The sequence below is a fragment of the Oncorhynchus masou genome, chromosome 11, assembly GCF_036934945.1.
Source record: "Oncorhynchus masou masou isolate Uvic2021 chromosome 11, UVic_Omas_1.1, whole genome shotgun sequence".
NCBI classification, from domain to species: Eukaryota; Metazoa; Chordata; class Actinopteri; order Salmoniformes; family Salmonidae; genus Oncorhynchus; species Oncorhynchus masou.
Window position 1 is genome coordinate 59,435,084 of NC_088222.1, and position 13,343 is coordinate 59,448,426.

At 41.5% G+C, this 13,343-nt stretch overlaps 1 protein-coding gene across 1 annotated transcript in view; it reads left to right on the forward strand.

The window, feature by feature from the left end:
* The first annotated feature begins 4,018 nt into the window (after nucleotides 1-4,018).
* The window catches only part of LOC135548896 (RNA-binding protein Nova-1-like), a 68,984-nt gene continuing 59,659 nt past the window's right edge, over nucleotides 4,019-13,343 (forward strand). The window contains exon 1 of the mRNA XM_064978965.1: nucleotides 4,019-4,517. Coding sequence (XP_064835037.1) covers nucleotides 4,370-4,517 — 148 coding nt within the window. The 5' untranslated portion in view covers nucleotides 4,019-4,369. The remainder of the gene's footprint in view (nucleotides 4,518-13,343) is intronic.

Genomic DNA, 13,343 nt, shown 5'->3' on the forward strand with positions numbered 1-13,343 from the left:
CCATGCCTGGCAAAGGCTGCTTTCAGCTTGTGTATCACAGCTGCAGATGTGGTGCTGTGAAGCTTGTAGAGTTAGAAGTATCTGCTGTAGTAGTCCACTGTTACGATGTAGTCCTCGTTGTTCCAGGTGAACAGATCGGTTGCCACAACCTGCCAGGGTCGGTCTGGGATAGTGAGGTAACACATGGCTCTTTGGTGTTTGAGGGGCGTCGTTCAAGACATATGGCGCATTTACCAACCATGTCCTCTATTTGTTTGTACATTCCGGGCCAAAACAAAATGTCCCGTGCTCTCTGTTTGCACTTTTCCATGCCCATGTGTCCAGCATGGATCTTTGTCAAAATCTCTTCTCTGAGACTGGTAGGAATTATGACTTTCTCTCCTTTTGAAAATTATTCTGTTGATCTGTGATAGTTCATCGCGATGGTTCCAGAATCCTGAGACGCTGTGAGGGCATTTTCTCCTCAGGCCATCCATCCATCCTGTATGACTTTCCTCAGCTGTGCGAGTTGTGAGTCCTTTTCTCTTTCTGCTTGGATCTTCTTCAGTTTTGTGTCACTAACTGGTAAGTTGCTGTACACAGTGTGCACTTGCATGTCCATGCCTTCACTGAGGCTGCTGTCCTTATAGGTAAGAAACTTCCCGGAGAGTGTGTCTGACAGGGATGTCTTTGCCTGCACGGTGAGTGATTGTGAAGTCATATTTTTGTCGTTGAAGGATCATTCTCTGTAGCCTTGGCGGGGCTGCGGCTAGTGGTTTCCTCATGATTGACTCAAGGGGCTTGTGGTCAGATTCCACAATGACTTGTCGTCCATATGTGTACTGATGGAAACGTTTACATCTGAACAGAATGGCGTAGAACTCCTTTTTGATTTGAGCATAGTTGATTTCACAGTCTGTGAGAGATTTGGAAGTGTAGCCGATGGGCTTTCCTTCTTGCAGTAGCACTGCACCTAGTCCATACTTCGACGTGTCCACTTGGAGTCTGAGCTCTTTGTCGGGGTCGTAGTAGGCAAGGATTGGTCCTGGTTCTCTCGTGATCAAGTCTTTCACACTCTGGAAAGCAATGTCGTGTTGCTTGTCCCAGAGAAACTCACTGAACTGCTTTAGCAGTTGGCGCAGGAGTGCATTAGCATTGGAGAGGCTGGGTGCAAACTTGGCTAAGTAGTTGACCATGCCAAGCACTGTTACCAGCTCTGCACGGTTCTTTGGTGGCTCCATTTCTTTTATGGCTGAGCTCTTCTGTGGATCTGGCTTGATTCCAGTCGCTGTGAGAAGATGTCCGAAGCAGCTGACCTCTATAGCGCCGACTGTGCTCTTCTCGGGGTTGAGCCGGACTCCACTCTTGCGGGACCTTTGCAGCATCGCGCAGAGGTTTTGGTCGTGCTCCTCTATGGTTGGACCATAGACAAGGATGTCATCCACAATTGCCACAACTCCATCGAGGCCTTCGTACACTTCGTCAATCTTTTGCTGAAACTCGTCTTGGGCTGAGATAATCCCAAAAGGCAGGCGACGGGACCTGTAGCGTCCAAACGGTGTGTTGAATGTTGTGAGCTTGATAGCCCAGTAGCCTGATCTAGCGTCCATGACACTGAAGTAGTGTGCTCTCGCTGGTTTGTGTGTGATGCCATCTAGAGTCAGTAAAGGATAATGGGGGTGTTTGATAGCCTTGGTCAAGTCTCTTGGGTTGAGACATACTCGGAGCTTGCCTGTGCATGGTTTCTCCACCACCACTAACGCGTCCACCCAGTCAGTCGGTTCTGTAACCTTGGTGACTATGTCAGATTGCTCCATGCTCTCCAACTCTTTCTTCAGACGGGCACAGAGAGCAAGGAGAATCTTTCTCGGTGGGTAGACCACAGGGGTTGTGCCTGGGTCAAGGTGAATGGTACATTCTCCTGGTAATAATCCTATTCCTGTAAAAACATCAGCAAACTCCTCCAGTACATTTTCTGTCTCTACTGGTGCTGTCACTGATAAAACTAGCTTGATGAGGTCCATGTCTAAACATGCTTTAAGACCTAGCACTGCAGGTGCTCTAGTATCAACAACATAAAAGTCCAACATCATGTCACTTTCCTTGTATTTGCATTTATAAGTTCATGTGCCTTTAACTGGGAGCTGTTCACCACCATAACTAGTCAGTCTGCACGTGGTGGGCTGTAGCTCGCACTCAGATGTCAAGCTGTGGTACTTATTCAGAGGAATAATGTTTACTTGTGCACCAGTGTCTATTTTGAACTTAAGCTCTGTGCCTTGTGTTCCTATCTCAATGTCAGCAAAGGCTTGCTCTGTCTCTGATATTTGACTTTTCTGTGTCACAGAATCAATAAACAGTTCATCAGCGTTTGACTCTTTGATTGACATTTCATCTTCACTCACTGTGTGTAGTGTTTTTCCATGGTAAGCTCGGCACACTTTTGCAAAGTGATTCCATTTTCCACATTTTGTACACTGTTTACCTTTATCTGGGCAATTTCCTTGTTCGCCATGCACTTTGTATCCACATTATCCACATGTTTCGGGGTGTTTTGAGTCTGTGTCGCTCTGTTTTGGAGTTATGTCCGTTCTAAAACACGCTCTCTGTGCACCGGAGGTGTGCTTTGATTTCTGTCTGACTGCATGCACTGCTTGTTCACCTGATGCGCTCATGCTGCCGCATGGTTTTCATCTGAGCCTGTGCTAGCTCGTGAGATCTGGCTGTGTCGATAGCTTTGTCCAGCGTTACCTCAGACCCAACATTCAAAAGTTTCTCTCTCACTCCGGTGAGTGTATTCCAAATACAATACAGTCCCTGGCCATCTCATCCTTGTTTGCATAACCACAGTCTTTCACAAGCAGACGCAGCTCTGTCACAAACTGTTCAAAAGACTCTCTAGCTCCCTGTACTTTCTCATGGAATTTGTACCTAGCGAAAATCGTATTGGTCTTCGGCACAACATATGCTTCAAACCAATTGTAGTATGTTTTCAGTACCTTTGATTCAGCCTCGGTAAGTGTCCATGTGTTGTAAATATCTCTCCCTTTTTCAGCGATCCAGAAGAGCAGGTAGCTGTATTTTTCCTCTTCTCCTCTGTCCTTCAGAGGACCCCTATGAACATTAGCTCCACATGCTGTTTGTACTTACGCCATGTATCGGGTAAGTTTGTAGACTCTCAGTCCATTCGAGGTGAAGGAACTCCAGAAAAATCCATCTTGTAAGACCTCTGACACCAAGTCTTGTGGCATCAGCAGAAATCACTGGCATGTGCAGGATCAAACTGACCACCTGAAAAACACACAAATCGGTACAATTCAGTATGTTTACACATATGAATATTGTTTAGCAAATAAAAATAAGGCATTGCACATTGTTTCGTAACCCCCTAGCATTAAGATAAACTACAGACAAAGACAAAACAACACAGATAATATAAAAGTATCAACTTTCAGATGAGTCAAAAACGTAGGAGCAGTGAATATAAGCTATAAGGAACCGAGATCTTCACCATTTAAGTCAACTTAAAGTGAAAATAGCTGATGCATATGAAAAGTGATCATAAAAAATCTAAAGTACAAATAAAATAATATATATATATATATATACACATTCCTTTCTCACTTGGAAATAAGGATTAATAAATAAATAGAACAATAACAGTGTAAAGTAAGTCAGAGCAGACCTGTATGTCCCTTTAAAACAGTATCATACTGTATGCATAAATAAAAGAAGATGCCCTAGCCTGGTGGGTCGTTTTGCTAAATCTCTCACCTGTCCGCGGCAGTGTCGTCTTGGCCTACTTGCAGCTTTGAAACAATATTTCCCTCCTCTTGCACTTCAAAGACAACAATAACAACAGCTGCACTTACAGCGACCAAACTGCCGTGGACTTACTGTAGGCTATGTTTATCCTAGAAGATGGCGTGAAGATTACTTAAAAATATATATTTTCAAATGGTTACCTTTTTGATAGGATCGTTCATCAGTGTCACTACTGACTTAAAGGCATTATTTAAAGTCACCTTGACTACTGCGTGTAAATCACGGGCAAGATGACAATTCCTCAACACAAAGGTTTTGAAGTGACAGGAGCGCGCTAATGGATGCAGTTCACTCAATGGATTTATATATTTAGCTTTCTGTGACGCTCTATCAGCCAACTGCAAGCAGATTCGTGAAGAACAAGCAAGACCGAATGCGCTGTATTGCCTGTTTATTTTGGTGTTCTCAAACAGGAACACGTAAACACATTTTAAGTCAAAACTGAAAGATTTGGATATTTTTTTAACAACTCTCTTCCATTCATGTGGTGCCAGCGCGGTGGAATAACGAAATTTTCCAACAAACTGGTCGGAATAACGAAATTTTCCAACAAACTGGTCGGTTAATGATGGCAGTTGAACATAACGGGATATTCTTGAAATCTCATTATCACAGTCAACAGTATCCCATGGAGTCGGTTCCCCCAGACTCTCGTAAACGACCACTAACTCCGACCGAGGAAGACTGTTGTACCAAGCGCACAAACACGGGAGGTAAGACCTAGTGCCTCATGCACACCCTCCATAGGCTACATTGTCTGGAGCGTGTGTCAAGCAGTAGGCTAACTCATTACAGGGCCTCTGTAAATGTAACTTGTCAACCAGATATATTTGACAGACAGATAACTTAGAAACTTCTTATCTATGACTAATATTTCAGATGTCATAACCATGTAGTTACGGTAGTCTGATGTTTCAATGCATAAGATTCGGCATATACAACTTTTGTTACAAGCATACTTAAATTTCAAAGCACATTGCATCAATGTATCTAAAATTCCTATTGCCTACCAGATTGGCAAAACCTGGTTGAAAATACATCAGTATGATGTCTTTTTATGATTTATTCTGGTAGCAAACTGGTTGAAAAATAAGAGTTTTTACATATTTTTACTGACCAGAGGAGTGTTTCATACCACCACATGACAAATTGGCAGGATTTGGGAGTAACGGATTACATGTAAGGGATTACAAAAAACAAAAGCTGTAATCCGTTAAATTATCAGCAAAAATATTGTAATCAGATTATGATACTTTTGAAAAACGAGATAATTACTTCAAGCATTACTTTTAAATTCAGAAGGGATATTTGCGTAAAAAAAATATTTGACACTTCTCTGTTTTCTCAATGACATTCAAATCAGCATTGAAAAAAGGCGCAAATTTAAGTTTGTTCCACCTGAGCGATTGCGAGTCTGACCACAAGTCAGAGACCACAATGATGTCAGAGACCATTATGATGACACACCAAATGTGTTTGATCGATCGCGGGAAAAGCGGAGGAATAAGCTTTTGTAGGCTACAGACTAAGGTATGCCTTCCAATGGTGTGACTGCTGTCAGCATCCAAAGACTATACAATTTAAATAAACTCTTGGGGGTAAGGATGACAGCAGTGGTGTAGTCTACGGCGATACAGATATCACTTATTATTGATATCTACATAGCGCATTGATGTGAATCACACTGCTGCTCTCTCATTTACCTATTTGCGCCTTACGGATATGGCTGTTCACAAATCCAAATGTGTATTTGAATCCAATAATTCAAGAAGTTTAAGCTGCCTATAAATCTTTGTTTTTGAAACCAGTGGACAGCCAGTGGAAAATGCACTCTTGCAACAGCTGCATAGTGCGGATCCCAGCCTATGGAATACAAGTTAGGCTTTTATTGCTCAATTTAATTCATGGTGATAAAAAAATCCATAGGCCTAATGGACACATGCTCAAACTCGCACAGTTTTGATAGACTGAAAGGGGCAATCTGTAGTTGCTACATCCATTTTTGGGATAATAATATATTCATTAATTATTGAAGAATATAACTTATAAATAAATGCCTCATGAGCTTAGTTCAACTGGCAAACTCGATGAGAACCCAAAATATAAGCTTGCTTTTCTCCAATGTTTGTAAACATTGTAAATGTTAACAAACACTGTATAGCCTCATAACATGGTTACAACAATCATTTTGATGTCATGGATGGTCAGTCCTTGCATACATAGCTCTGTCTGTTCCATCCATGTATGTTTGATTCCATAAGCACCTATCTAAGTTTCAATCTTCAACATACAGTGCCTTCAGAAACTATTCAGACCAATTTACTTTTTCCACATTCTGTAAAAATATATATCCTCAGCAATATACACAGTATACCCCATAATGAAAAAGCAAAAACAGGTTTAAGAATTAACATAAAAACATAAATACCTTATTTATGTAAGTATTCAGACTTTAAAAATGCAGAATACATTTTTTTATGGTTGAGATGGATGAGACAAAATGTATGGCAATTAAGTCTGGCAGCCCAACTGATTGGCAAACGTACTGCAAATTAAGAAATCATGTGATGAAACTAAAGAAAAAGAAACTACACTATGAAACAAAGATACATTATATAAAGAATGATTTGGGGCACCTTAAACGAAATCTTGGGGAAAAAAGCCAACTCGGCTCCTTCATTAATTTAATCAGATGGCTCATTCATCACAAAGCCCACTGATATTGCAAACTACTTTAATAACTTTTTACCATTGGCAAGATAAGCAAACTTAGGGATGACATGCCAGCAACAAACGCTGACACTACACATCCAATAATATCGGACCAAATTATGAAAGACAAGAATTGTACTTTTGAATTCCGTAAAGTCTGTGTGGAAGAGGTGAAAAAAACATTGTCTATCAACAATGACAAGCCACCAGGGTCTGACAATCTAGATGGAAAATTACTGAAGATCATAGCAGACAATATTGCCACTCCTATTTTCCACATCTTCAATTTAAGCTGGCAGGGTAGCCTAGTGGCTAGAGCGTTGGACTAATAACCGGAAGGTTGCAAGTTCGAATCCCCGAGCTGACAAGGTACAAATCTGTCGTTCTGCCCCTGAACAGGCAGTTAACCCACTGTTCCTAGGCCGTCATTGAAAATAAGAATTTGTTCTTAACTGACTTGCCTAGTAAAATAAAGGTAAAATAAAATTTAAAAAAGCCTACCAGAGAGCATGTGCCTTCAGGCATGGAGGGAAGCTAAAGGCATTCCACTACCTAAGAATAGTAAAGCCCCCTTTACTGGCTCAAGTAGCCAACCAATCAGCCTGTTACCAACCTTTAGTAAACTTCTGGAAAAAAATGTGTTTGACCAGATAAAATGGTATTTCACAGCAAACAAATTGCATGCTTGTAGGGAAAGACACTCAACAAGCACAGCACCTACACAAATTACTGATGATTGGCTGAGAGAAACTGATGATACAATTATTGTGGGGGCCTCTCAAATATAATCCAGTTCGAATCAGGAATTCCCCAGGGTGGCTGTTTAGGCCCCTTGCTTTTTTCAACTTTTACTAACGACATGCCACTGACTTTGAGTAAAGCCAGAGTGTCTATGTATGTGGATGACTCAACACTATATATGTCAGCTACTACAGTGACTGAAATGACTGCAACACTCAACAAAGAGCTGCAGTTCATTTCAAAGTAGGTGGCAAGGACCCCTACTGGAATTGTGATACAGTGAAATAATGTGTCTGTAAACAATTGTTGGAAAAATTACTTGTGTCATGCACAAAGTGGATGTCCCAACCGACTTGTCAAACTATAGTTTGTTAATAACAAGAAATTTGTGGAGTGGTTGAAAAACGAGTTTTAATGACTCCAACCTAAGTGTATGTAAACTTCTGACTTTAACTGTAGGTAGCCCTCTCTCTCTCTCGTTTCTCCTTAATTTTTTGAAGACATTCATTTTGTTCAAAACTATTCAACTATTGTCTTTCTCTCTCTTTTTTTAAAAACTCTGTTTATTAAGTTTCACACACACACACACACACACACACACACACACACACACACACACACACACACACACACACACACACACACACACACACACACACACACACACACACACACACACACAGACAAGACAAAGCAATATAAATAATATACTCAACTAGAAAAAAAAATAGAAAAAAAAATAAATACAAATAAATAAATTGCTTTAAAGATACCACACTTTAGACAAGTTAAACACACCAGGCAGAAGGCTACAAAGGTTAAAGAGCAATATATAGTACAGGGACAGAGCAAACACCTCACCATTGTTCCTGTAAACAGTCAAGGGCTAAGGGTGGAGAAATGCAACCACTCACAGACAGTCATGGCCACAGACCGACCATCCACTGGACCAAAAATAAAGTTTACAATGCTTTAAAATAAAACAAATAGAATGATTATTCATGTAGGCTTGAAAAAAATGTAAAAAATAACTGGGGAAAACAAGCTCACACTTCAGTCTCTGCCCGGGCAAGATGAACAAGGCATCCACGGGTCACAATCAATAAGCACATGGACCTTAATGCCCCCCCCCCCCAGCAAAAACACAGAGAGAAGCTCCTCCAACCCGTAAGTCACAGGGGGGTCAAATACAGACTTATTTCAGTTTTAATTGGAATGACATCAGAGGATGGACTGTTTAAAGTAAAACCGGAATGGAGCCCAAGCCTCAGTAAACAGTTTGGGGTTCCCACGTGAATTGAATTCATTTTTTTCTAGTTTCAGAGAGCACAACACATCTCTCACCAATATTTATAAGATGGGGGAGCTGCCATCTTCCAATTCTGTAGTATTAGCCGTCTAGCTAAAATAGTTGTATAAGCAACAGTGTCCCAACTGGATTCTTGACAGGGGGGTACCCATGGGCAGTACTCCAAAAAGGGCTGTGAGGGTAGACGGATCTATAACAGTGTCATATATATCAGAGAAACATTTAAATATGAATTCCCAGAAACCTGACAGTTTATGACAGCCCCAAAACATATGCAACAGTGTGGCTGGTTCCACTTTACATCTGACACAGGTAGGCTCAAAATCAGAGAATATTCTTCCAAGTTTGGCCCCCGACCAGTGGATACGGTGAACCACCTTGAATTGAATGAGGCTGTGTCAAGTGCTAAAATAGGACGAGTGCACCCTGTGCAGCACAGATTCCCAGGTGTCTTCGCCAAGTTCCCATCGAGTCTTTAAAGGCACCAAAGAAGGGTTCTGTAAGTCATGAATGATTGCATGTACATCTGAAATTGCGCCCCTAGGAAGCTTGTTCAACTCCAAGATGCTCTCTATAGCTGTATTCGCAGGCCTATGGGGAAATCCAGGTGTGTTAGCTCTGACTAAGTTTCTAGTCTGGGGATAGTGGAAAAAGTGGGATTGGGGGAGATTGAACTTCTCCTGCAGCTGAGAAAAAGAGGCAAATGTATCATCAAAGAATAATTGGGCTGGCGAGGAGAGGCCTCGTGAGTGCCAAATGCCAAAAGCCCCATCATTCAAAGATGGAGGAAATAAAATGTTCTGATTGATTGGGCCTGATAGAGAAAAGCCTCGGAGGCTAAAGGCTAAATGGAACTGATTCCAAATTTTAAGAGACTGCTTTACAATTGGGTTGACACACCTTTGCAGCCCAGTAGTATGTCTGAACATTTGGTAGAACTAAACGCCCCAATGACCTAGGCTTGTCTTTCTCTCTCTTTGAGTCAACTACTTACCACATTTTATACACTGTTGTGCTAGCTAGCTGTAGCTTATACTTTCAGTCTTGATTCATTCCCTGATCCTTTGATTGGGTGGACAACATGTCAGTTCATGCTGTAAGAGCGATGATAGGTTGGCGGATGTCCTCCGGAAGTTGTCATAATTACTGTGTAAGTCTATAGAAAGGGGTGAGAACCATGAGCCTCCTAGGTTTTGTATGTACCCAAAGGAGGACGGAAGCTAGCTGTTCCCGGCTACACCATAGTGTTACCTTACAGTAGACATTTATTGCAAAACAGTGTGTTTTAATAAATTATTTGGAGATATATGAATATATTAAGAATACTTTTATCTAAAAAGGATTACATTTTTTGTTTCACAATTTTTTTTTTATGGTCCTCCCCTTCCTCCTCTGAGGAGCCTCCACTGGTATTATAGTGCTATTTGTATTGTTGTTTTTATTGACCATTTTAACTATTTTATTTCACTTAGTCCTGCATGTTGGGGCTCAAAGCCTAAGATTTTTGCTGTACCCTGCAATCACACCTGCAACCCTGTACATGTGACTGAATCTGAATTAGTCTGGACTTGAATGAGAACTGCCATCTATGGATTACATGTCTATTGTTGGTTGCGACTGTCAGTTTGCCTTTGGGAAATTTCAAAATCCAATCACTCGAAAAACTTATAGTTTGGGAAGAAAGTGCTGTCCTTACTAAATGTGTAATGTGCTGGGTATGTTGTCCCTACTTCCCCAGAGTCAGATGAACTTGTGGATACCATTTGTATTTCTGCGTGCAGTTTGAAGGAATTTGCTAACTAGTGTTAGCGCAATGACTGGAAGTCTATGGTAATTGCTATCATGCTAGTAGATACCATTTACACCCAGTCATTGCAGTAACGCTAGTTAGCATTGACTCACGAAACTACCTCTAACTTCATTCATACTGGATGCAGAGATATACTAATGGTATTCATGAGTTCGTCTGGGGAAGTAGACATTGCTAAAATACTGAAGTATCCATTTAAAATACCCATCCACTCTATTGTGCCTTGTTGTGCCTCTACCTATTTCTTCCCCTTTTTTGCTTTTCTTTTTTGGTGTCCGCTCCTGAAAGGGGTTTCATTCGACTCCATTGAACAACAAGGCAGATTGTATAAAGTCTTACCCTCCAGCAGTCTCTAATAATGGTAACATTGTTGGACCATACATTACTGTTAAACAGTCTGCTACATTAGCTTGTAACACTGTTCAATACATTAGACTAATATCAAAGGGGCTGAAGTCTACATTATCCCATATTACAGTATACTCCATTAGGCCCCATTAACTTCCATTAGCCCGCTGTGTGTGTGTGTGTGTGTTGCACCTGGAACTGAGGTGAGTCAGTGAGTATGCCTGGTCTGTGGATGTTCTTCCACCAGTGCAGTTTGTCCTTCTGATTGATGGCCATGGGAGTGTTGTGGAGCTCATTACACACAGCCTTCACACTGGGAGAGAGAAGGAGAGGGGGAGAGAGAAAGATAGAAAGGGGAGGGAGAGAGAAGCGGAATGAGAGATCAGGGCATGACAGAAATTATCATTGAGAGATGAGATAAAGAAACACCAGCCATATCCACACACACCCTCCTAGTAACAGTCTGACTTCAGGTGTAGCCTACCTCGCATTGTTGGTGACGTCCATTGTGGATCATTGCTGATCTTCTTCCTGATTGGTCGAAGTAAAAATATATATCTATTCCACTCATCTAGGCATTTTAAAATAGGAAGTCAACTCTGCTGTTTACAGCTAGCATTAGACAACTAGCTAGGAATCGTAGCTAAGACCTGAATGTCTCTCTGGTTGATCATGTTAACTAGTTGGTCAAAGCAATGTATAGCCAGATATGAGTATTTCTGGCATAGTCATACATAGCTATATAATTAAATAACTGGCCAAGTTGTTAACATCACAACTTTTAAAATCTAGATGTGTTCGCTGATAGGAAAAACTACTATTGGCAATGTCAGCTAACAGGATAGCCTCCGGGAGACTTGGGGTGTTATCATTAAGCTGATTCTGTTGCAAAATGTGTCATCTGTTGCAAAATGTCTTGCAACAGAAACCGTTTACTACAAACGCAAATGAGAGTTTCTATGCGAAAAATTCAGGTAGGTCCCTCCCCGTTTTGTTGTGTTTCTTGTTTGCTTCCGTTTGGTTCTAAAGCGGTAAATGGTTTCTCTAATGAATACACCCCTGTCTCTCGAAGCAAAGAGACTACTAACAGGAGGAATGTAATGCTAACGAGCAAGCCTGTAACTAGTTGGTAACGGTTTTGTGTTGCCGAAGGTTGCAAGTTTGTGGCTAGCCAGCTAAATAACTTGGCTGGTTTGTTCTCTGTGGCTTAATGTTAGCTAGCTAGATAGTTAGATAATTTGCTAGCTAATTTTATCTAACGGATCTGTCCACTAATAAGTGATACAATGGAACTGTTTGCTAACTTAACAAACAATATCAAGCTAAAAATGTATGTACTCAAAATTAAATCCAACTAATTGCAGCATTACTGCAAAAATGGAAGAGGCAAGTAGAAGGGGAAGAAAGTAAGGAACGGCCCTGAATTCAAGAGAAACAGACTCCTCACAAGTCCCCAACTGGCAGTTTCATTAAATAGTACCCGCAAAACACCAGTCTCAACGTCAACAGTGAAGAGGCGACTCCGGGATGCTGGCCTTCTAGCCAGAGTTCCTCTGTCCAGTGTCTGTGTTATTTTGCCCATCTTAATCTTTTATTTTTATTGGCCAGTCTGAGATATGGCTTTTTCTTTGTAACTCTGCCAAGGTCAGCAACCCAGGGGTGCCTCTTCACTGCCTCGCATGACCTCTATACCAGGTGGTGTCAGAGGAAGGCCTTTGTCAAAGACTCCATCCACCCTAGTCATAGACTGTTCTCTCTGCTACCGCGCAGCAAGCTGTACCCGGAGCGCCAAGTCTAGGCCCAAAAGACTTCTTAACAGCTTCTACAGCTAATCAAAGGGCTACCCAGACCCCTCTTTTACGCTGCTGCTACTCTCCGTTTGACCTCTGTCATTGCCAACAAAGGGTATATAACAAAGTATTGAGATAAACTTTGTTATTGACCAAATACTTATTTTCCACCATAATTTGCAAATAAATTCATTAAAAATCCTACAATGTGATTTTCAGGATTTATTTTCTCATTTTGTCTGTCATAGTTGAAAAGTACCTATGATGACAATTACAGGCCTCTCTCATCTTTTTAAGTGGGAGAACTTGCACAATTGGTGGCTGACTAAATACTTTTTTGACCCACTGTGTCTTTGTGCTCGTCTCCACACCCCATCAGGTGTCTCCCATCTCCCCTCGTTACCCCATGTGTATTTATACCTGTGTTCTCAGTCTGTTGCCAGTTTGTTTTGTTTGTCAAGCCTACCAGTGGTTTTCCCCTAGCTCCTATCTGTTTCTAGTTCCTGTTTTCTAGTTTTGACCACTCTACCTGCCCTGAGCCTGCCTGCTGTCCTGTACCATGTCCCAACACATTGGATTATTGACCTCTGCCTGCCCTGACCCTGAGACTGCCTGCCGTTCTGTACCTTTTGGACTCTGATCTGGATTACTGCCCTTGACCTGTTGTTTGCCGGCCCCCTGTTCCAGTAATAAACTTTTGTTACTTCGACACTGTCTGCATCTGGGTCTTCCCTAAAATGTGATACCACCAACTGTTTTGACCTCTTGCAGAAGATTTACTAGTGCTGCACGTCTCCTGGAGACGTGGTTGAGTTGTTATAGACATGGT